We start from the raw sequence: 26,278 nt of genomic DNA, 5'->3' as shown, positions 1-26,278 counted from the left end.
GTGGGGAGAACAAGTATTTGATACACAGTCAATGGGAAAACCCATTGGCAGTGTATCAAATACTTGTTCTCCCCACTGTATATGTAAAACTATGGACAAGAATGGTGTTCATGGGAGGACTACACGGAGGAAGCCACTGCATTGTTGCTCGCAAAAAGGCACTTGGACACTCCGCAAAAGTTTTGGCAAAATATTTTGTGGACTGATAAAACTAAAGTTGAACTGTTTGGGAGTACCACACAATCATGTGTGGAGGAAAAATAGAATAGCTTACCTCATCCCCACAGTGAAGCATGGTGGAGGAGGCATCATGATTGGGTGCTGTTTTGCTGCCTCGTGGCCTGGACAACTTCAACTAATCATTAATGAAAGAATGAATTCAAAAGTTATCAGGATGTTGTGCAGGAAAACCTGAGGCACCTGTCAGACAGTTCAGATTTCAGAAGAACAAAATACACGTTCTGCAGTGTCCAAGTCAAAGTCCAGACTTGAACCCCATTGAGATGCTGTGGCAGGACCTCAAGACTGCGATTCATGCCAGACATCCCAGGAATCTGAGTGAACTACAGTAGTTTTATAGGAAGAATGGGCCAAGATAAGTCCTGATCGATGTGCCAGACTGATCTGCAGCTACAGGAAGCGTCTGGTTGAAGTTATTGTTGCCAAAAGGGAGGGGGGGGGCACAAAATATTAAATGTGATGGTTCACTCACTTATTTTCCCCCATCTGTGATTGTTCGCATACTGTCCTCATTAAAATATGAAAACCTATAAATGTTTGGGTGGTTTGAGTTAAAGCAGTCACTGTTTTTTCATCTGTGTGGTTTTGACAAATATCAGATCACATTTGATGGTGATTTTATGCAGAAATGTGAGAAATTCCAAAAGGTTGATACTTTTTCATACCACTGTACATACACAATTTAATTAAGAGTTCAGTCACCATTGTTTGTATTTACACAGTGAAAGAGACCTCCAGTTCTAACTTTTTATGACTTCTATGCAGGATGCCCCTCACAGTGGCCAGAAAATCTGCTCCATCATGTGAGTGCACCCAAACAACTAGACAACTGAGCCGGTCTTTTACAGTTTGGATTCTACTTGACCTTTTACTTAAATGCTAAATGTCTTTGAGTTATATTTGTTCTTTTATATTTTTAAATTATTAATGCTTTTACACCCTATGTTTTCAAACGGTCTTATGCCATTTTGGAATGACTATTGTTTTGTGAAGGAATTGAAACGTTAATTCAACTTGAACTTTAGCACAAAAATCGAAAGTTATTTAACGTATAATTACACAAATTTGGTACAACGTTGAACATACAGTGAGGTTAGGCTTTAAGAGTTGAGTAATCCAAATGTGATACTATCTTACTAAGTAAAAGCAGAGACTAAATTGGTCAGTTAATGATCCATTGTAAAACCCTTGTATGCAAGGTGGGATCACAAAGAAAATCTTGAATAGGTTTTGCAAGCTTTAACTACAACTAGTTACCCAAATACTCTTTGTTTTGGTGTCTTACAGTTTAAGCTATGGCAGTTATTGTCACGTTGAATAAATATTTTCCTGCACTATTGTGGATGTTTTGTATTATTTGTTATTGTGTAGGGGTCAAAAATAAATATCCTGGAAGTTCAAATTGCCCTGTGCCATCGCCGGCGCCTTTTATAGAGCAAGTGCTGGGAAATATATATTGAATCACTCCATTCTGAGGAAAAAAAAATATAGAATCATGAGAAACAAATAACAAAACACATCTCTAGTATTTAGTAGCACCACCCCTGGCTTTTATGACAGCTTGCAGTCTCTGAGGCATGGAGTTGATGAGTATTCTTCATCAATGTGGTGCCAACTGTCTTTAATTGCAGTTGCCATATCATCCTTGTAGGTTGGAGGCTTGCTGTGGACCATTTCCCCCCCAATTTCCACCACAGGTTTTCAATGGGGTTGAGATCTGGGCTATTTGCAGGCCAAGACATTGACTGGATAAGTCTTTCTCCAAGGAACGCATTAACAGTTTTATTAGCTCTTGTTTTACGAAAAGTCAAGGTTCGCAGTGAGTCAGCAACAGGCACACTTTTGCTTAATAGACAATGTTTATTGATTAGAAATTGCAAGTAAATGAAGTTTATTGATTACAATCCCACAAAGGCAAGCAAAAACAAGCATAACACAGAATAACCACAGCGCTAGGTCTAGATTGTCACTGATAACGTCTAAAAAACCCCACAATGCAGTTTTAACACACACAGGCACACGAAACAATGGCGCTAGATATATCAGTTGTCGAAGCTAAAACACCCCAACGCCAAAGTTAAAGTACAACGAGTTCCCTGATAATTAATCAAGCTCCTACCTGTCGACAATGAGTGGAGGAACACCGCCAAGCGATCACGCGTTAAAATCCATGGCAGACTCTGGCGTGGCCCGGAAATGTCCGCTCTTTATTGGCACATGTCACGTGGGAACAGAGGTGGCCAGCCCCTGCTCTCAGGAGACACACTGCCTGCCCAAAAATGTTAATCTTAATATGTTTTGCTCAACCTTTTAAGGAGATGAGTCTCGTGTCCAAATATGATTGGTTCACTCGTTGTACTTTTTAGCAGCATCAAATATCTTGGTAACCATAGCAATGAGCTAATCCGCGCCAAAGTGGCGGGCATAACCTGATAAGTTGTACAGTCAGTCCTAAAGAATGTGTGCATATAAACAGCAATACACAGTTAGTTACTTTTGAAGGCACTCTCAAAGGCAGTTATTGTTCAAACATCTGTGCAGTTATATGTGTGGAACGCAATTTGGGTCACAAAAAGGTCATAAGAAAGATCATAAAAAGGTTACAAGTGTTTTTCTCCATTCAGCTCTGTGGCATGATGTATTGTCATCTTGGAAAATGACATACACTCACCGGCCGCTTTATCAGTTACACCTGTCCAACTGCTCATTAACACTTAATTTCTAATCAGCCAATCACATGGCGGCAACTCAGTGCATTTAGGCATGTAGATATGGTTTTAGACAATCTCCTGCAGTTCAAACCGAGCATCAGTATGGGGAAGAAAGGTGATTTGAGTGACTTTGAATGTGGCATGGTTGTTGGTGCCAGAAGGGCTGGTCTGAGTATTTCAGAAACTGCTGATCTACTGGGATTTTCACGCACAACCATCTCGAGGGTTTACAGAGAATGGTCCGAAAAAGAAAAAATATCCAGTGAGCGGCAGTTCTGTGGGCGGAAATTCCTTGTTGATGCCAGAGGTCAGAGGAGAATGGCCAGACTGGTTCGAGCTGATAGAAAGGCAACAGTGACTCAAATAACCACCCGTTACAACCAAGGTAGGCAGAAGAGCATCTCTGAACGCACAGTACGTCAAACTTTGAGGCAGATGGGCTACAGCAGCAGAAGACCACGCCGGGTACTACTCCTTTCAGCTAAGAACAGGAAACTGAGGCTACAATTTGCACAAGCTCATCGAAATTGGACAATAGAAGATTGGAAAAACGTTGTCTGGTCTGATGAGTCTCGATTTCTGCTGCGACATTCGGATGGTAGGGTCAGAATTTGGCGTCAACAACATGAAAGCATGGATCCATCCTGCCCTGTATCAACGGTTCAGGCTGGTGGTGGTGGTGCAATGGTGTGGGGAATATTTTCTTGGCACTCTTTGGGCCCCTTGGTACCAATTGAGCATCGTTGGAACGCCACAGCCTACCTGGGTATTGTTTCTGACCATGTCCATCCCTTTATGACCACAATGTACCCAACTTCTGATGGCTACTTTCAGCTGGATAATGCACCATGTCATAAAGCTGGAATCATCTCAGACTGGTTTCTTGAACATGACAATGAGTTCACTGTACTCAAATGGCCTCCACAGTCACCAGATCTCAATCCAATAGATCATCTTTGGGATGTGGTGGAACAGGAGATTGGCATCATGGATGTGCAGCAGACAAATCTGCACCAACTGTGTGATGCCATCATGTCAATATGGACCAAACTCTCTGAGGAATGCTTCCAGCACCTTGTTGAATCTATGCCACGAAGAATTGAGGCAGTTGTGAAGGCAAAAGGGGGTCCAACCCATTACTAGCATGGTGTACCTAATAAAGTGGCCGGTGAGTGTATTTTCAATTGAAGGGATAAGAAAGCTGTCTAAAATTTCAATGTAAACTTGTGCATTTATTGAAGATTTAACCACAGCCATCTCCCCAGTGCCTTTGCCTGACATGGAGCCCCATATCATCAAGGACTGAGGGAATTTTGAGGAACAGCACCATACAAATGTTACAGCATCATCACCTTGTCAAGAGTCAAGAATCTGCATTGGACAGGGTGATGCTGGAACTTTTGTTTGGTGCTGTTCCAGTGAGATTTACAAAGATGACTGCCTGAAGTAAACATCGCACCCCTCCCAACACAAATGCACACACACAACCTCGATTGAAAAAGATCTCTACATGCCGCCTTCTCCGCCCCCTTCAAAGAGGAGAGATTTTAGAAGTCCTTTTCGGCCACCAGCAGCAGCATCCACTGTAAGTAATGTAAAAATATGTCAATGTTGTGGACGGTGGGGAACACGCCAGAAATTTTGCTACTGACAGTCCGACCTGCATCATAGCATTAAACTGTGTGAACTTGCTAACATAGGCGGAGTAAATTTTGTGGCATGGGGCGGGGCAAAACATGTTAATGAAATTAACTTGCGAGCTATATGCTCAGTTAGTAGTTTAGCCCATGCTTGTAAATACAGGCGTCCCAGGTATGCGAGTTTGAAAATGGCGGCAGGCAAAATACGAGACTGCATCCTTTTTGACTGATTTCAGCCAGGAATATTTACAATCATACATTGAAAATGAATGGTTTTTTGTTTCCCATCATTTTTTAGGAAAATTCTAAAACCGCCTGCTTAGGACAGCTATGCTTTTGGCCAAGGATGTCGTCCACTGAATGTGATACGCCCGGTTGTGTCTGTGTTAAGCAATTAGCGTCTTTAGTGTGACAAACGGAAGCTCCGCTCACCATTTTGGCGGTGATCTATGCTGTTTCATGGTCATGGGGGGGGTGGGGGGTCCATGCGCAGCCCATCCCTCCTCCCGCCGCCCAGCAAAGGAGCCATCGTCCGGGACCCAGGGTGGTTGAGATTTTTTTTTCCATAATCGCTCAACCCACTGATGCACTTTAGAGATGAAAATAAGGGATGAGAAGATGAAAGAAACTAAGGCTGCAGCTATCGATTATTTTAGTAGTCGATTAATCTAGCAACTAGTTAAGAGTAATTGGATTAGGAACATTTAATGCGTTGCAGAATAAATTTTAGGACCTGTAAAACAAAAGCTTGCTGAGATTGGACTTTCAAAAGAGCATTGAATAGGAATACAAATAAAATTTCCGATTGTTTCTTCAAACTATGCAGAATTGCACTTTCATTTGGCAATAAAAATAGCTGATCTTAGTCTCAAATGGCACAAAAATAAATGAGGAGCTAAGTACAACACAAGAACAACTGGCTTATTTGCATAGAAAAGGTCTGCTAGCTTAAATGCTATAAAATGCTTTTTACAATACTCTTAAATCGTTCAAACACATATTCCCATAAAAAGGTTAAAAATACCTATAAACTAAATTCTGAATGGATTAAAACGCATTAGCTCCAACAAAAACTTACATTATGCTGGCCTTAACAGGGAGCGGCTGACTAATGTAATATTGACTGTTGCCACTTGAGGGCAGTGTTTCCAACCAAATCATGCAAAAACTTTCAAAACAAATAGCAAACAACTGAAGCAACATAATCCTCTTACATATTATTCTACGGATTCTTCCCAATAACCGCTAGAGAACGAGTTGGACCACATGATGCTGCTCAGTCATAGAAATTAACCAAATGTCATCAAAGTATCTGTGTCAAATCAAGTAAAAAAGTTTGATTAATCCTGAGGTTAAAATCGGTATATCATCATGGCCTCTGGCTAAGCAGAGTGAGCTTTTCTTGATCAGTGAAAGAACTTGGCTATGTTATGTTATGTCATTTTGAAAATTATAATTTTCCCTTGTAAAAGCAGGCTACTTTTGTTAATTTTCCACTCAATTTTCAGATAGCCTTCTAATGTTTTGAAAAATGTCTTGTACGTTTGTGTGGGTTTTTGTGTGCAGGCTTCTGCGAATGAGTCGGTTTACCTCAAGGATAACCAAACCCTTCTTAATTTCACGTAGATACTCATATGACTGTTAGATTTCTACGACTGGGCAGCATCATGTGTTGCAATGAAGGCCTGTAACTGTAGTGTCCTCGCCAGAATCATTTCATTTGGAGGTGCGTCCCCTCTTTCCATCCCTGAGGGCCGGTTGATGGGCGCGCGAGTGGTCCCCAGGGGGGTGACAATGGCTCCTTTGTTGGGCTAAGGGAGGAGGGATGGGCTGCGCTGCCCCATAAGCAGAGTTTACGGGGGGCCAGCCCCCCCTTGGTGGCCGATAAGTGTCATTGCATGTAATTGACTTTGCTATATATATATATATATAAAAAAGTTGTAAAGCAATATAAAAACAACAAAAATTAATGAAATGAACAAAAATTTTTGTAATGGTTCAAAATGATTTTTCAAACAGATCATGTGACGAGCACTTTAGGCGGGAGGACAATTTTATTTTTCAAATGATTTTTTTCTTTGTTTGAAATTTTTTTTTTTTTTTTTTTTTGATTGAAGCAACTTTTTGGGGGATTGATTTAGACACAAACGTCACACAAAAGGATTGCTAAAATGTATTTTTTTTTTTTTTTAAATGAAAAATGTTCAAATGCAAATATTTGAGTCAAATATTTTTTCGCATTCAAAACTTTTTTTTTTTTTTTTTTTTTATTGAAGTGATTTTTCTTTTGAAAATATATATTTTTTTGTTTGAAGCAACTTATTTTTTGATTGAATAATACACAAATGTCCTAGCCAAAATGTGGCCCAAACGCAAAACAACATTACTTCAATCAAAAAGTTGCTTCAACCCCCCCCCCAAAAAAGACCTCAATTAAAAAAAAAAAATAATAATAATCCAATGAAAAATAGCTTTCAAATGCATTTTTTGGAATTTCAGATTTATATTTGCATTCAAACACATTTTTTTGATTGAAGTGACTTTTTTTTTTAATTGAAAATATATATTTTGATCTTTTTTTCCTTTTTTTTTTTGATGCAACTTTTTTTGGGATCGAATATGAAGACAAACCTACCTGCATATGGCTCCGGCCAGGGGATACAATTTTTGACAACATGCTGTGCCCGCCCTGCCCCAAAAGTCAAACTCCTTCGATGGCTGCGCCTCCGACCCAACCCTCCCTCCATGAGCTGACTTGGTGGCGGCTATGGCCCTAGGTGGGCGCCTGCGCTGTGTCTCCGCTCGTCTTCGTGGTTGTCGCGTGTTTGTTGGGGCTCGTGTGCGGCTGGATGTGATGTGGGCGCGCTCGGGCGGCGGGTCCCGCACTGGCGGTGGGGCAGCATAGGGTCGGTTGCCAATGTTCATACACTCACAAGGCATTCACACGATTACTGGGCTGATTTGTGTACACTGTACCCCTCCCAATCACTTAGCTTATAGACTTCCCCACTCCCCTCCCCTTCTTTCCCTGGTCAACAGGCCCTCACATGGTGCTGGAAGTACATCTAGCTAACGATAGCACCGACATCTTAATAGTTAGTGTAGGCGTTCAATTTATTTCTTCTTATTGTTTGTGTTTCTTGTGTTTCTTTTCTTCTGTACCCCTATAACCCCTTCCTGTTCACTGCTTTGTCATAATAAACGGAATATGTTGAATGATCACAATGGGAGTAAGTCATACTCTCAATGGTAAACGTTAAAACTGTTCAGACCAACCGGACACTTAGACATACCTGTCAAGTTGTACGGTTTCGGCGTAATTTGTAAAAGTGAGCACTTATTTTTAAATGTGTACGCCATGCATTCAAAATCTGTACGTTTTTCATGCATTACGTTTTTTTCTCCGGATTTTGTCACCTTTTCGGCAACGAGATGATGTGCGTTACGATGCGTTATTGAATGACGCGAGAAAAGTCGGAGACACTGAGAGAGGAGTGTTGTGACGCTGTAGCAAACGCGATGCTAGGCTAGGTGGCGCCAATATTTCCTGACTGTAGCCGACAGCCTACAATCTACGCCTAGATATCAAATGCTTATAGAACTACATGCGAAATGACAGCGGTGTTAATAAACGGCTGCCATTTTGAAGCAGTACACTTCTAAGAAAGGCTCTGTTGTAGTGAACCTTCCTAGCAAACTTAAGTAACTTTATATCTAAAATACTCCTAAATCGGCAAAATCTTGACTTGAATCTATCTTTAAATGATGAAACAGTTTTAAAACTTTAACATGTCGAAAGTAGACAGAAGGGAACTAATGCAAAAACGGAAGCAATTTTAACAACTTTAACAGTTGATTCACAACATTAAACAATTTCCAAACATAGAAAAGGTTGTTGCTTTTTTTTTTTTTTTTTTTTTTTTTAATGAAAAAAAAAACACATGAAAGGTCACACCAGATACTTTGCCAAGTTGTAACTAATTACTCTTACCTTCAGGTAACTGAGTTACTAAAGTTGGGCATTGTGCAAAAAAAAGGAAAAAATATATATTTGAAATATTTACTATGTTAAAGTTTCTAATAGGGTTGTTCCGATCATGTTTTTTTGCTCCCAATCGTTTTAGTTTGAGTATCTGCCGATCCCAATATTTCCCGATCCGAATGCGTTTTTTTGCTCCCGATTCAATTCCAATCATTCCCGATAATTTTCCCCGATCATATACATTTTGGGAGTGCATTAAGAAAAAAATGAATCAAACTCGGACGAATATATACATTCAACATACAGTACAAAAGTACTGTATTTGTTTATTACAATAAATCCTCAAGATGGCATTTACATTATTAACATTCTTTCTGTGAGAGGGATCCACGGATAAAGACTTGTGACTTCGTATATTGTGACTAAATATTGCCATCTAGTGTATTTGTTGAGCTTTCAGTAAATGATACTGTAGCCATGCCTAAATGCATGATGGGAAGTGGAACCATGACTGTGCGTAGTGCTACCAATTCATACATCTTCTCTACGTTGGCAAATAACATATGGTGTTAAGAAAAAGATCGATTGCCACCTTGCTTCCTCACATTGCTTCCCATGATATTTCTAATCATAGGAAGAGGGATTGTAAGGCTTTAGCCAATAAAAAAAAGGCTCCAAAGGCTGCCAAAACTCACTCTTCTCATTTTACGCTGCCTTTTATCTCTCTATATAGGTAAATCGGCGCCACTACAGATTGAGCACGACAATGCGTGAGTGGGTCGTGCAGCGCATGCATTAATTGCGTTAAATATTTTACCGTGATACATTTAAAAAAAAATTAATTACTGCCATTATCGTGATAAATTTGATAACCCTACCTTAGGCCTAAACTAAAGACTGGATGAGTGTAACATATTATGTCTGTAACGTTAAATACAATTAGAAAACAATTTAATTAAAATATATATACAGTGGGGAGAACAAGTATTTGATACACTGTCAATGGGAAAACCCATTGCCTATAAAAAATAGGCATGGCCGATATTTTTTTGCCAATTCCGATACTTTCAAAATGACTTGATCGGACCCCATCGATCCGGACATCTCTAGTTTCTAAGTATATATCAAGTAGAACATAATATTTCATCAGACAAATGATTTAAATAAAAAATATGTGAATTTAAAGTAAAATAAAGTAAGGGTCATTCAGTCCTGAGGCCCGGGACAACATACCCGGTTGCCCCACCCCCCTGTTGACGGGCTTGGATATGACTGATTTTGACCCGTTAAGAATTGATCTAAAACAAAGTTCCAATTTTGTGAAAGCATTAGTGTGACGTGCATTTTCAAAATCAATTGTACCATACAAACAAGCAAGTCCCGTTGCATAATTTGGAGCCCACTTATGCACAACAGAGTTTGCCACCTCAAGGCACGTGACACATTGAGCAGGTCAACAACCGAAGCCGTCTCAACACGTGACGCAACACTGTTTGCTTTCTGTACATAGAACAGCTTGTGAGACAAGATTCCTAACCTTTCCGCTACATTTCATTAACCTTTGTTAGAATTCGTCAAGCGGTCCAGGAAAGATGAAACGGGGTTTTATTTGAATCCTAGGAAAGGACGGCGCTCAGTGTTGATTTTTTTAGCAATTTCAAACATTTACAGCTCCTCCTCCCTGTTAAAATGGATTTAGACGTCAACTGCCATCATTGACAACAAAGGTTATAAGCTATTTGAGGCCACAAGAGCAAGGGTGAAAGTGGGCGGGAACAGTCAGGAACGCAGTTCCGGTATAAGATTCAGGGCTGGAACACAGTTCCGGTATAAGTTTCAGGACCGGAATGCTGTTATACGGTGCTTTGATTCCGGAAATATGACGGCAACTGTAAAAACGCTACGTACAAAAATATATATTAGGGCTGTCAAAATTATCGCGTTAACGGGCGGTAATTACTTTTTAAAAATTAATCACGTTAAAATATTTGACGCAATTAACGCACATGCCCCGCTCAAACAGATTAAAATGACAGCAGTGTAATGTCTGCTTGTTACTTGTTTTTTGGTGATGGCGGCCTCTGCTCTCGCTTGGGTCCAAATGATATTATGGGTTTCAGCACAATGAGTGAGCATGGTGTAATTATTGATATCAACAATGGCGAGCTACTAGTTTATTTTTTGATTGAAAATTTTACAAATTTTAATAAAACGAAAACATTAAGAGGGGTTTTCATATAAAATTTCTATAACTTGTACTAACATTTATCTTTTAAGAACTACAAGTCTTTCTATCCAAGGATCACTTTAACAGAATGTTAATAATGTTAATGCCATCTTTTTGATTTATTATTATAATAAAGAAATACAGTACTTATGTACCGTATGTTGAATGTATATATCCGTCTTGTGTCTTATCTTTCCAGTCCAACAATAATTTACAGAAAAATATGGCATATTTTATAGATGGTTTGAATTGCGATTAATTACGATTAATTATTTTTTAAGCTGTAATTAACTTGATTAAAAATTTTAATTGTTTGACAGCCCTATACTAAATATTAAACATCAATTAATGATTCGTTATATCAAACACAACAGTTCTTTTGGCTTAAAATACAGCAGTTTATTTGAGAGCAGAAACTGCTTTTTCAGCCTTGTCTGTTTTTTCCGCCATATATTTAAATGCACATTGCAAAATTCATGCTGGCAACACTAATTCTGTACTACAATCGAATGTCAAATGGGGGTTGAGTGGGTACAAAATATAAAGAAATGTGCATAAAATTGGTTAATATAGATTTCTTTGGGGGGGAACAAAAACATGGAATATGGTGAATTTTTGACTATTTTCTTTAAATTAGAAAAATACTAGGGCTGTCAAAATTATCGCGTTAACGGGCGGTAATTAATTTTTTTAATTAATCATGTTAAAATATTTGACGCATTTAACGCACATGCCCCGCTCAAACAGATTAAAATGACAGCACAGTGCAATGCCAACTTGTAGTTTTGTCGCCCTCTGCTGGCGCTCGGGTGCGACTGACTTTATGCTTTATGGGCTTAAGCATTGTGTAATTATTGACATCAACAATGGCGGGCGACTAGTTTATTTTTTGATTGAAAATTTTATAAATTTTATTAAAACGAAAACATTAAGAGGGGTTCATTAATTCATTCATTTTCCATGCCGCTTTTCCTTTAATATAAAATTTCAATAACTTGTACTAACATTTATCTTTTAAGAACTACAAGTCTTTCTATCCATGGATCGCTTTAACAGAATTTTAATGTTAATGCCATCTTGTTGATTTATTGTTATAATAAACAAATACAGTACTTATGTACCGTATGTTGAATGTATATATCCATCTTGTCTTATATTTCCATTCCAACAATAATTTACAGAATATTATGGCATATTTTATAGATGGTTTGAATTGCGATTAATTACGATTAATTATTTTTAAAGCTGTAATTAACTCGATTAAAAATTTTAATCGTTTGACAGCCCTACTTAAAATACAGCAGTTTATTTGAGAGCAGAAACTGCTTTTTCAGCCTTGTCTATGTTTTCCGCCATATATTTAAATGCACATTGCAAAATTCATGCTGGCAACACTAATTCTGTACTACAATTGAATGTCAAATGGGGGTCGAGTGGGTACAAAATATAAAGAAATGTGCATAAAATTGGTTAATATAGATTTCTTTGGGGGGGAACAAAAACATGGAATATGGTGAATTTTTGACTATTTAAATTAGAAAAATACTAGGGCTGTCAAAATTATCGCGTTAACGGGCGGTAATTTTTTAAATTAATCACGTTAAAATATTTGACGCAATTAACGCACATGCCCTGCTCAAACAGATTAAAATGACAGTACAGTGTAATGCCCGCTTGTTACTTGTTTTTTGGTGTTTGGCGCCCTTTACTGGCGCTTGGGTCCAACCGATTTTATGGGTTAGTACTAGAGGTGTGCAAAATTTCCGATTCTTAGATTATTCGCGATTCGGCCGTGGAAGATTCGAGAACGATTCACAAACATCCAAATTCCGATTATTGAAATATGCCAAGTAAAGCGGAAGCAAAACACACTCAGCGCGCCGCGCGGTCTTCAGGACGCAATGATGAACGGAACGAGAGTAGCTAAACATCATGCTTCTCATTACCCGGCCCCTCGGATAATGCCAATGCTCAACTCACGGCTCTAGCTCAACTCATGCCACGAGATAAAAAAGCACAACAACATACCTGACTGCTGCTGACAGCTGCTACAAAGTACATCCACATAATGTTACGGTAAATATCATTTATATAGGACTAGATGCAATATAGATTTTGTAGCATTAGCAGCACATCTACAGAAAGCTAGATGCGAGCGTTAGTAAGCGGCCGCCATCTTAAAGCAGTACACTTCCCTGCAAGGCTGTTGTAGCGAACCTTCCAAGCGAACCTAATTAACTTTTTATCTAAAATACTCCTAAATCGGTAAAATATTGACTTGAATCTATCTTTAAAATAGTTTTAAAACTTTCACATGTCGAAAGTAGACAGAAGTGAAATTTTAACAACTTTAACGGTTGATTCACTACATTAAATTAATTGAATGTAGTTTAAAGCTGCTGATACAGAATGGGGACTGGAGTTTTTTATTTACTGTTATTTTTGTATATTTTTTTACTGCTATATGTTAACTTGATATTGAAATAGTAGTTTGGTTTAGCCTGAGAGTATTTTTGAACAATTTTGGAAATAATGTACAAAAAGCATTAAAAAAAAAAAAAAAAAAAGGAGGGGGGGTGCATCAATAATCGTTTTATTATCCAATCAGAGCCTCTGAATCGTAATCGTAATCAAATCGTTAAGTGCCCAAAGATTCCCAGCTCTAATTAGTACCATGAGTGAGCATGGTGTAATAATTGACATCAACAAAGGCGACCTACTAGTTGATTGAAATTTTTACAAATTTTAATAAAACAAAAACATCAAGAGGGGTTTTAATATAAAATTTCAATAACTTATATGGATCGCTTTAACAGAATTTTAATAATGTTCATGCCATCTTGTTGATTTATTTTATAATAAACAAATACAGTACTTATGTACCGTATGTTGAATGTATATATCCGTCTTGTGTCTTATCTTTCCATTCCAACAATAATTTACAGAAAAATATGGCATATTTTACAGATGGTTTGAATTGCGATTAATTACGATGAATTAATTTTAAAGCTGTAATTAACTCGATTAAAAATTTTAATCGTTTGACAGCCCTACTTAAAATACAGCAGTTTATTTGAGAGCAGAAACTGCTTTTTTAGCCTTGTCTGTGTTTTCCGCCATATATTTAAATGCACATTGCAAAATTCATGCTGGCAACACTAATTCTGTACTACAATTGAATGTCAAATGGGGGTTGAGGGGGTACAAAATATAAAGAAATGTGCATGAAATTGGTTAATATTTTTTGGGCGGGGCGTTGAAAAACATAATTTGGTGAATTTTTGACTATCTTCTTTAAATTACAAATATACATAAATTAGGAAGGGAGGGGGTTGCTTTACTAAACCCACCGCTAGCGCCTCCAGTGAAGATGCCTCGGAGCACCTCGTTAGTACACTACATTACCCAGAGTTCTTAGGGCGGTAGACAGGAAAGCGAATAGAAAGAATGCTTTTATTTTGAAAATACGTTTCCGGTATTGTGGAATCCTTAGAGATGTGAGCGCTGCTGTCCATGTAACGTCACTGTGACGGTCGATGTTTATCTCAATTGAGCATGTAGGTGGTGCGTGGTAGTAGACAGCACAGCCTTTTCCTTCATATCCACTACAGAAATGCTCTCTTTGGGCTGGATATCAGCTCTGGTCGTGGGTATTTTTTCCGCTCATGTTTTGCAGAGACTTTGTTTCCCCTACTTTTGGAAAGATTTCTTCTTTCTGTTCAGCGTGGGGCGCTACGGTTTGAAACTGGAGCTGTTCAAGCTGACTTCGAGGGTGTGTACAGTCCTGGACAGGTTCATTCAACAGGCGCAACGCATCCCAGAGAAGCCTTTTATCATCTACGAAGGGAGCATCCACACCTACAAGGACATTGAGCAGCGTAGCAACAGACTTGCAAATGTTTTCCTTCACAAACTCCAAGTTTCTAAAGGCGACTGCATCGCCTTGCTTATGAATAACGAGCCCGACTTCGTCTGCGTCTGGTTCGGGTTGGCGAAGCTCGGCTGCCCGGTGGCTTTTCTCAATACGAACATTAAATCCAAGTCGTTGTTACATTGCTTGAAATGCTGTGGAGCCAAAGCTTTGGTCGTTGGAGCAGGTAAATATATCCTCTTATGTCCTTACACAATGTCATTTAGGTAGCGAAGCTAACCAGTCACAAGAACTGTGTCATTAAACGTAGAGGTCAAAGATGTTTCAAAACAATAGTAAAATACAGTTTCGTAACACAAGATGACAAGTTCACTGTCGTTCATGTCCTTAGTCATGCCGCCAAATTATGAAAAAACAATTACGCTGCAGCGCCCACTACTGGCAAGCAAAATATTTTATGAATTGACAGTTCATAATGGTTCAGCTGTAGTACATCTCTAATTACCGTAATAGGGGTGCACGATATCCATTTTTTGAAACCGATATCGATAACTTCCTGCTCCTCAAAGCCAATATCGATAACCGATAATATAATTTTTTGAATGTGTATTCACTAGAGGTGTGCAAAATTTCCGATTCTTAGATTATTCGCGATTCGGCCGTGGAAGATTCGAGAACGATTCACAAACATCCAAATTCCGATTATTGAAATATGCAAGTAAAGCGGAAGTACACAGTACACAGTCTTCGGGACGGAACAGAGCGAGAGTGGCTAAATATCATGCTTCCCATTACCCGGCTCCTCGGGTAATGCCAATGCTCAACTGACGGCTCTAGCTCAACTCATGCAACGAGATAAAAAAACACAACAACATACCTGACTGCTGCCGAAAAGCTGCTACAAGTACATCCATATAATGTTATGGTGGATATCATTTATATAGGACTAGATGCATTTATAGATTTGGTAGTGTTAGCAGCACATCTACAAAAAGCTAGATGCGGGCGTTATAAACGGCCGCCATCTTAAAGCAGTACACTTCCCTGCAAGGCTGTTGTAGCGAACCTTCCAAGCAAACCTAATTAACTTTTTATCTAAAATACTCCTAAATCGGTAAAATATTGACTTGAATCTATCTTTAAAATAGTTTTAAAACTTTCACATGTCGAAAGTAGACAAAAGGGAAATTATGGAATAACGGGAGCAATTTTAACAAATTTAACGGTTGATTCACAACATTAAATCAATTGAATGTAGTTTAAAGCTGCTGATACAGAATGGGGACTGGAGTTTTTTATTTAATGTTATTTTTGTATATTTGTTTACTGCTATATGTTAACTTGATACTGAAATAGTAGTGTGGTTTAGCTGGAGAGTATTTTTGAACAATTTTGGAACTAATGTACAAAACATTAAAAAAAAAAAAAAAGAGGGCAAAAAAAAAGGAGGAGGGTGCATCAATAATCGTTTTATAATCGAATCAGAGCCTCTGAATTGTAATCGAATCGTTAGGTGCCTAGAGATTCCCAGCTCTAGTATTCACCCAAGTTTTGAACACCTGGAGGTTTAAAAAAAAAATAGTGGTGGATTCAACATAGATTTTTGCCTTTGACCTCACCAGATTTTTCATAATGACATGAACATTATTATGAACAAAACAAAGACAAGAATAGTCTTGACTTCAAATAAAGTGCCAATATTTATATTTTGTCAAATAAATATACCCTAATTTTCGCACTATAGGGTGCACCTGACTATAGACCCTACTCACCAACGTCACAAAATGACGTGTCGCTGTATCCGGCAGCCATATTGTCCGTCATCTTTTATCCGTATTCTCAATGGTTTCAATTTGTCTTGCAATTTATAGTGCAATTCATGGAAGCCCCGGTGCTTTCAGACCCTGTGAACTCATCCGATGCGTTGCATGAAAGGCGTTATGTGGAAAAGCTTCAGTCTATCCATTCGCCAGATCCATATTTGATGCCTAAATCGATATTTTTCGACCCGCTGTCTTCGGCGTCTCTGCCTGACATCTGCTACCCTGATATCTACAACTATCTTGTCCACAGAAACTCAGCCTATTCTCAAGAAACTTTGAAAAACTAAGAGCAGCACTCTAAGCAACATAACCCCGTGTGACCCTTTACTTCTAATTTTCTAAAATGGCGACAATCAGTAAAAAAAAAAAGTTGACTGCGATGGCTGACGCTTTAAGGATATGGATATTGGACTATTTATTCAATAAAATACGCAACAACTGTGTCTGCCTCATTTGCAAAGAGACAGTCGCTGTTTTCAAAGAGCTCGATATGAGCGATATTACCAAACAAGACACGCTGACATGTACAACATTACAGGGAAGATACGCAGCGAGAAATTATAGCAACTTGAAGCCAGTTTAATTTCACAGCAGCAGACAGCAGTATTCCGCAAGAGCCCGAGTGAAATTATGAATTAAAAAAATAATAATAAAGCAAATGTGACACACAGAAGGGCTTGCTAAAGGCCAGCTTCTTTCACTTGGTACCAGCTAAATATTATTCAAAAAATAATGATGGCGGAAGAAGTAAACATCTTGAATTTGAAACTATGTTGTCGGCGATTAGCCTCTCAATGATCTTAATTGTGGTTGTCAGCCCAAAACCCTCTAAATATATATTAAATGCATCTTACCAGATATAAAATGACTACTACATAATCTGTGGTGATCGTTTGGTGCGCAGTTTTCTCGTCGAATTGCAGTAGTCCATCTCGCTCTCCTCTCCGGGTCTCTCAGAATACGGTAGAACTTCAAGTCTCTCCGTCTATCTTCTCTGTTACTGCAACCAACCGCCACACACATCTTCGCCATTTTGATTATTAATGTTAACGAGCAGAAAAACACGCCATAATAGGAGGAATTTACGTTGCGGTAATGCGTAAATACGACGAGCTGACGGACAATATGGCGCGGAGGCGTGGTTGTGACGTCATGTGAGTGGGGTCTGTAGGACGCCCCCAAATGACCTGATATGACCAGGCCACGCCCCCCAAATGTCCCGAAATCAACAGAAAGTGACGTGATATTGTCACTGAAATGTCACCAAATCAACCTGGGCGGGGCTAAGATCAGTATGTCCACAGAACAAAGACCCAGAGTAATTTCTCCAGAAATTGCGGTTTTTGGTTAATTTCGTTTGTGCTTTTAAATAAAATTATCGCAGGAAGTAAATTGGTAATTTCTTTTATAGGGTGCTAATTTGACATAACAGTGGACATTTTTTGCTAAAATTAGCACTCAGCCTAGCCTAGGGTGTCCATACAGTGATCCCTCGTTTTTCGCCTTTAATGGGGACCAGAACCCGCTGCAATAAGTGATAAACCGCGACGTAGCACCCCCCCCCTTTTTTTTAAATTTTTTAATTTTGTTCAATGTATTTATTCAAATTTACCATTGGAAAAAGACACGTATAGACTAGGGGTGTCAAACGATTAAAATTTTTAATCGAGTTAATTACAGCTTTAAAATTAATTAATCGCAATTCAAACCATCTATAAAATATATTTTTCTGTAAATTATTGTTGGAATGTAAAGATAAGACACAAGATGGATACATCCATTCAACATACGGTACATAAGTACTGTATTTTTTTATTATAACAATAAATCAAGAAGATGGCATTACCATTATTAACATTCTGTTAAAGCGATCCATGAATAGAAAGACTTGTAGTTCTCAAAAGATAAATGTTAGTCCAAGTTATAGAAATTTTATATTAAAACCCCTCTTCATGTTTTCGTTTTAATAAAATTTGTAAAATTTTCAATCAAAAAATAAACTGGTAGCCCGCCATTTTTGATGTCAATAATTACTTACACAATGCTCATGGGTGCTGAAACCTATAAAACTCAGTCGCACCCAAGCGCCAGCAGAGGTCGCCAAAACTCCGAAAAACACAAGTACATATTTCACTGTGCTGTCATTTTAATCTGTTTGAGCGGGGCATTTGTGCGTTAATTGCGTCAAATATTTAACGTGATTAATTAAAAAAATTAATTACCGCCCGTTAACATGTATAGACATGTTTTTTCACTTTTTTCCCCCAAAGTACAACTTAAAAAAATATATATGTATATGGCAGAAAACAGAGAAGGTTGAAAAACCAGTTTCTGCTCTTGCACCCATCTTTAAAATACACTGCTGTATTTCAAAGTGCGTACGACAGGATAAAAAAGTCTTTAATAGCATTATTATGTGAATTAAAATCATATTTTCAGAAGATTCGACTATATACAACAATTTGTTCTACCGCAGATGATGAGAAATGAGTCTTTTAATCTGCCGTTTAGCCCCTCCTGTCATTATAGCGCTCTAGTATCCCAAGCTGGAGGATGACGTCAGCAGGGTTACGATTTCATCTGATTTCGAATTCAGCCCATTGAGTGGGAAGATTCAAAACAAGGAAAATGTGACGAAAAGAGCAGAGAAATGTCATTGTTTCAATCTCTCCAATATTTTTAAAGGATATTCTTTTTATCGAAGTATTTTTCCCCAATTGCTAAGTATTTGGTATGGTCAGGACAAATAACAGTCTTGTGCTATTAGAAAATGAAATACTAAAAATGCATTTATTCAATACGACAGGGCAAAATTACTGCATTATATTAAAAACTGTCGACTTCTTGCACCTCCCGAACGATATTTTATTCCACCGTTAGTCAGGCTTTTGTCATTTCACTGCACGGCTTCGGAGAATATAAACAAACCAAGAGGCGGGACAGTTGGCAGTCATGCTAAACCGAACCGAGTGATGATTCAAAGTAGGGCTGCAGCTATCGAATATTTTAGTAATCGACTGAAAATTCTATCGATTAATCGAGTAATCGGATAAAACAAATGTATTTTTAGGTGAAGAGCAATTATAAATATACATGAGAAAACAAGACATTTCATCTAATCTTGAACCATTTTCAGTCAATCAATGTCTTTATTTTCGATGTACATTGTTGAAAACAGCCAACAATTAGAACTCAGATGTAACTAGAATTAAAAAAAAAGACTAATTCACTGCTTTCACTCAAAAAACTTTTAGTTCTTATTTAGAAAAAAATGTATATACATCTTACCTAAAAATGCCGTTACGCTTGATAACACACATCACTTAAAAGTTAGGATTTTTTTCCCATGTGTTTCCATTGAATTTCTATTTGTGTCAAGCCATTTTTAAGTTCTAGTTAAGTTTTAAAGTGCCTGTGACACGAAAAAGCATGTTTATTTCATAATACACGCGGCATTTTATGCTCCTGAATGATATGGACCGCTTGGATGTGTGTGGAGGCGATCGCTATATTTATTTAGTTTTTTGAATCCCGCGCCAGGAAAATGAGTGACTTCCGGCTTCGGTCTTGCATTGAGGAGGAGGGCGCTGTGACGTGTACGGTAGAAGACGTCCTCTTCACTATACAGCGTACTGTTGTGTATGGGGACGAATGATTCAGCTGATTTTGCGGATTAATACGTTTATTTTTCGCATCACGCCAGCCAAACGGCTGCAGAAAAATCATTCTGTATGAGGGAGAGGCGTATGCGCCTTTTTGGAGTTTCAAAAGGTTCCCATTCACCGTGGATATTTACTGTGGGACCATTGGACTTACGAGGAAGTGAGTAAACATCTTGTTTTGTATTATGTCAAATACGAATACAGCGATTACAAAGTAAACACTACAAACTTCCTTTAAATGAAGGACTACTTACGTTTGATCATTGATAGGCATGTAAAAAGCTGTCCTCATGTTCATTAGCAGCAGCCCGTTAGCTGCACAACAACTCCAGCCACCCTCCTCCGGGGAACGAACTGTAAATTGCTCTCCGCCGGGCGGTTTGCCGATCCGCGACAACAATAGACAACCGGGTCGTCATGTCAAATAATCCAGGATAGTTATGTGTGATTTTCCGCTTTGAAGACTTTGAAACATCACTCGGTTCGGGTTAGCATGTCGGCTAGCTGTCACGCCTTCTGGTTTGTTTACATTCTCCGAAGCCGGGGAAGGGAAATGACATATGTCCGATTTAGGTGTCATAAAATATAGTTCGGGAGGTGCGACAGTAAAGGTGAAGTCGACAGTTTTGACCATTATGGAGTAATTTTGCCATGTCGTCCTGAATAAATGCATTTTTATTATTTCATATTCCATTCAGCACAAGACTGTTATTTGTCATGACCATGCCATTTATTTAGCAATTGGGGAAAATACTTGGATAAAAAGAATATCCTGTAAAAATATTGAAGTAAAGAGACAGAAACAATGACATTTTGCCGCTCTTTTCGTCGCGTTTTCCTCATTGTGAATAGTTCCCCCTCGACGGGCTGACTGGTCCTTCTCAAGCCATTTATATAGCTATTGGGGAAAAATACTTGGATAAAATGAATATCCTGTAAAAATATTGAAGTAAAGAGACAGAAACAATGACATTTTGCTGCTCTCTTCGTCGCGTTTTCCTCGTTCTGAATAGTTCTCCCTCGACGGGCTGACTGGTCCTTCTCAAGCCATTTATATTGCTATTGGGGAAAAATACTTGGATAAAAAGAATATCCTGTAAAAATATTGGAGTAGAGAGACTGAAACAATGACATTTGGCGGCTTTCTTCGTCGCGTTTTCCTCGTTCTGAATAATTCCCCCTCAATGGGCTGAATAGTAAAATCGATGAGACCAGTCTACCGCTGACGTCATCCACCTGTTGGGGACGCTAAAGCCCTATAATGGTAGGCGTGGCTAACTGGCAGATTGAAAGGCAAATTTCTCGTCATCTGTGCTTTGCTAAATTGTTGTATATAGTCGAATCGTCTCAAAATATGATTCTAATTCACATAATAATGCCATTTAAGACTTTTTTTCTCGTGTCGTATGCTCTTTAAGTTAGTCTAAACTGTAAGTCCTGATAGGATTTTGAGTTTTTGCAGTGGTCAAAATAAATGCATGATACAGGCTGTATTGGAGCACATTAGGGACCAGTGCTACTTGGTGTTTTATCCAGCAATGACTACTTAGCTAAAAATGATAGTTAGCATTATTAAGTTTTTATTTTACACCCTCATCACTCCACAATGCTATGTTATAATAAAGCCTGTATGTAAGACACGTTAGCCACGCATCGACAGTGGTCATAATTAATAGAAACCTAGCCCTCCGCAGGGCTAACGTTACTTGAGCTAGTAGTGACAGTAACGTTAATCTTATTTATTAGCGCTTAGCGCTCTACTGCTTTAAGATGGCGGCTGTTTACTAACGCTGCCCAGACGCGGCCGAGTCTGTCATTTAGCATCTAGTTCAACATACATGTGATCTCTGAGACTCATCAGACACTACCTACCAACGTAGCATCGTGCGGGCTAGTATTTAGCAACGTCGGCATCGTTTGTAGCGGCTGTCGGTTGCAGTAAGTTTTTTTTTTTTTGCTTCTTCCTCTACGCACGTGACATCAGCGCGTTGTCCCGCATTAAAAGTAGTGCGAGCAAAACGTGATGCTTAGAGCTGTCAAAATAAACGATTACTCGAAGTGAATAAAATTACTCGGATCAGTTTTTAAACTCGAGTTACTCGAGTTGCTCGAGTATTCGTTTCAGCTCAAATTCAAAGTCTATTCTCAGCTTTTGAAGCAAAAAATTTCTCAAAACTACCCGGGATCATGTCACACAGCGGCGGGGTTGTCGATTGTCTTTGCCGATCGGCAACCCAACCGGTGGCGAGCAAGTTACAGCTCGTTCCCCTGCAACGGACAGGAGATCTTGCCGGGGAAGCAGTTGGAGAGTAGCGCCGGACAAACCGGCCGACGTTGGAGGAGCGCGTAGCTCCCACATAGTCAACACGATGGTGTAAAATAATGCTTTACTACACGGCGAAGACGTAAACAGAGAGCGGCGTGCAGTTGGTGTGCAGCTAACATGGCAGTATGAGTTTGAGGATAACTTTTCTACATGTCAACGTAAGTAAATAGTACTTTATTTAAAGAGTTTGTAGCGTTTACTTTGTAATCGGGGGGTTGCGACAAGCCGCCATTCATCGGCCAAGTGGCGCTATCTACTGTAAGTACTGACAATCATTTGGGGTGAGAAGTTTGAATATGTAGTGCAACAAAATCTGATTAATATACAAAATATGGACGTATGGGTTGGATTGCATGCATGGGTTTCACAGTACACTGTGACGAAATGGTGGGCCAAAAATATGGGCCCCTTTGCATTATTTTGCTTAGGGCCCCCAAATGGCCTGGCCCTGTTCAGGAGCATAAAACACTGCGTGAAATATGAAATAAACATGCTTTTTGCCGTCATACGCACTTTAAATAATATATGTTAATAATTTAAAAGCAACACATAATTAAAATAAAAGCAATTATTTTGGATGTTTTTCTATTTATATTATTTCAAAAACTGAATTTGAATGCAAATCACAGGGGTCATAGCAAAATTGTAGGGCTGCAGCCATCAGTTATTTTAGTCGGCGTGGAATCTTATCAACTAGTTTGAATATGCAGAATAAATCTTAGATGTAAAACAAAGGCTTGCTAAGGTTGCACTTTCAAAAAAGCATGAAAATTGAATACAAAGTGTTTCTTCAAAATATGCAGAATTGCACTTTCAATAAAAACGAAATTAAAATACCTGAGCTTAGTCTCAAACGGTATTAAAAAAAAGTGAGGCTCTAAGTACAACAAAAGAAGAATTAGCCAACATGGATAGCAAAAGTCAGCTAGCTTAAGTGCTATAAAATGCTAGCTGACTTGACAACTGACAAATCGTTCAAACTCTTGTTCCCACAAAAAAACTGCTAAATATACCTCTAAACTAAATTACAAATGCATAAAGAATCATATTAGCTTAAACAAAAGCTTACCTTATGCTGGTCTTAACAGGGAGCAGCTGGAATCAGCCACGTTAAATGAGTTACGGCTTATTCACGTTTGCCACTAGAGGGCATTGTATCCACCCAATTCAATAAAACTACCCTAATTTTCGGACTATAAGCCGCTACTTTTTTCCCTCATTTTGAATTCTTCGGCTTATAGTCCAGTGTGGCTTATTTGTTGATTTATTTGGGTTAATAGGTAACACTTTATTTAACAGTGGCATCATAAGACTGTCATAAGAACATCATAATTATGACATGACACTATCATGGGCATTACTGAATGCTTATAACAGATGTCAATATGTGTCATGTGGCATATTATGTCACTAAATCCATTTATGTCCAGCTCAGATCTTTTACGTCCATTCAAAAGTGAGATAATTTGCTGGACGACACTAACCGACATCTATTATGAGCATTCATTAATGCTTATGACAGTGTCATGTAATAATTATGACTGTCTTATGACTGTATTATGGCACCACTATCCAAGAAAATGTTACCAAATACCATAACTAACAATTAATGAAACAACTGGAACAGTAACTGAAGAAATAATTAGCACAAAACATGGCTGTTATTTACATCTGTAGCGCCGCCATGCATGCTAGGAGGAATGTTGGATGACAACAGTGTTGAGAGCAGGTGGCAGCAGAGGTTGACTGTCTACCCCAAGGAAGCAGTTCTGGCCAAATGAAGCTTTTAGTGACAAGACAATAAGGCTTTGCAGCCAATAGGTTCAAAGCTTAATGGTGGTTCATTTGGTCTCATGACAGTCTTATGGTGCCATTGTTAAATGAAGTGTTACCAGTTAATATCTTTTGGTGTAAATATCCCATAATACAATGAGGACAACTGTGGCTTATAGTCCAGTGTGGCTTATCTATGAACAAATGCCGTTTTCATGTCAAATTTGGTGACTGGCGGCTTATAGTCCAGAAATTACGGTAAATGCAAACACTTTCAAAACCAAAGTTAAAAACGCCACTCAAATTTGATTCGTAGCTTTTTTTCTAACCGAGTTACTAGAGTTAATCGATTAATCCCTGCAGCACTACAAAATTCAAGAACAAACTTTTACCACAAAGTAAATGAAATTTTAAAAATAGAATTTTGGAGCCTGTACCCTTAAATTTACAATCAATGACAATCGGTAATACTGTACACACACACTAGAAAATAAGTTGAATGAGTGTTTGTTCATTTTTAGTGAAAATACAGATACAAATGACACCCTATAAAAAAACAGATGACATGGGGACACAATAATTGCAGACTTAATCCTTTATAGTTGGGTTGGGACCGTGAGATTTTTTCTAATGTACACATGTGCCGGGGCTCAGGAAAGGTTGAAAAACACTGCCATAAACAACTAGCAAGCCTCCTCAAGAAATCTGATATCTGATATTGAAAATGCTGAAAAGGGAACTGCATTTTGATTGACTTATAAGCATGTAAAGCATTAGCTTAACTGTGTAAAGGTGAAGACTAAGCCAATGTAAACACTGACTGAGTAGGTTTAATCTCTTGAAATGATCTGTAACGGTCAAGCCCCCTTTATCCCACTGGGCTAGAGAAACAGTTTATTACTGATAAGCATACCTACCGTATTGTAGGTATAAAGCTAACACTACATGGATCAAAATGACTGAAGCACTGCAAATGATGATTTACATTATTTCATTATTGTATGTTTACCTCTGTTCCTATCAATTTCTCTTCAAGTTCTCTGGGTTTAAATCAATATATTTCCTGTTTGTCTACTCAAGAGAAGCAGTACTGGAGGAGAAGGGGATAGAGTTAGGTGTTACTGGCTATTATCTTTGTAGAGATATGAATTTTACATCGCTTAGCTTTTTCATGAACATAAACTTTTAATTTTTATGAAATGATGTTCAAAGTTAATTTACTCCCAATTTGTGGTGCTGTCTGGTGGCAATCGCGCCTTGAGAATTTGACTACCGTAATTTTCGGACTATAAGGCAGACCTGACTAGGGTTGGGTATCGAGCATAGATGGGAACCGGTTCTAACACTCCGATGCTCCCGGAATCGTTCGAATTTTAACATTTCGATTCCTTGTTTCAATGCCCTGACAGCCGAGCGGGAAAAAATTGCTCGAGTTCAAAGACTGATATTTATATACAAGTTAAAAATTAGCCCTGTGAGAAGTTCATTTAATTTTAAAAAATCATAGAGAAGTTAAGACTTAAATATACACTATGCAATTTTTTTTTTAACCCTGCCCCTTAAAAGAATGGGAATTGAGAATCGTTCGGAACCGGAATCGAAACTTGGAACCGGAATCGTTCAATTTCAAACGATTCCCAATCCTGCACCTGAGTATAAGCCACCACCCACCAAATTTGACACGAAAAGGGCGTTTGCAGATAAGTCGCACTGTACTATAAGCCGCAGTTATCCTAACTGTATTATGGGATATTTACACCAAACGGTATTAACTGGTAACACTTTATTTAACTGTGGCATCATAAGACTGTCATAAGACCAAATGAACCACCATGACGCCTTGAACCAATTGGCTGCAAAGTTTCATTGCTTCAAGAAGCTTCATTTGGCCATCACTGCTCCCTTGGGGGAGACAGTCAACCTCTGCTGCCACCTGCTGTCAACACTGTAGTCGTCCAACGTGCCTCCTAGCATTCATTGCATGCTACAGATGTAAATAACAATCAAAATTCCTGTTCTGTGC

At 38.5% G+C, this 26,278-nt stretch overlaps 2 protein-coding genes across 3 annotated transcripts in view; both read left to right on the top strand.

Moving 5' to 3' along the window:
- Positions 1-1,577, top strand: part of lmnb1 (lamin B1) — a 37,657-nt gene extending 36,080 nt beyond the window's left edge. For both annotated transcript variants that reach the window (XM_057819591.1, XM_057819592.1), the window contains exon 11: positions 1,006-1,577. In XM_057819591.1, the coding sequence (XP_057675574.1) occupies positions 1,006-1,073 (68 nt within the window). In that variant the 3' untranslated portion in view covers positions 1,074-1,577. The remainder of the gene's footprint in view (positions 1-1,005) is intronic.
- A 12,719-nt stretch (positions 1,578-14,296) lies between these two features.
- Positions 14,297-26,278, top strand: part of slc27a6 (solute carrier family 27 member 6) — a 68,366-nt gene continuing 56,384 nt past the window's right edge. The window contains exon 1 of the mRNA XM_057818333.1: positions 14,297-14,897. Coding sequence (XP_057674316.1) covers positions 14,414-14,897 — 484 coding nt within the window. The 5' untranslated portion in view covers positions 14,297-14,413. The remainder of the gene's footprint in view (positions 14,898-26,278) is intronic.

The sequence above is a fragment of the Corythoichthys intestinalis genome, chromosome 17 (genome assembly GCF_030265065.1).
Source record: "Corythoichthys intestinalis isolate RoL2023-P3 chromosome 17, ASM3026506v1, whole genome shotgun sequence".
NCBI lineage: Eukaryota > Metazoa > Chordata > Actinopteri > Syngnathiformes > Syngnathidae > Corythoichthys > Corythoichthys intestinalis.
Note: the sequence above shows the minus strand (reverse complement) of the source record. Positions and strands in the feature narration are given on the sequence as shown.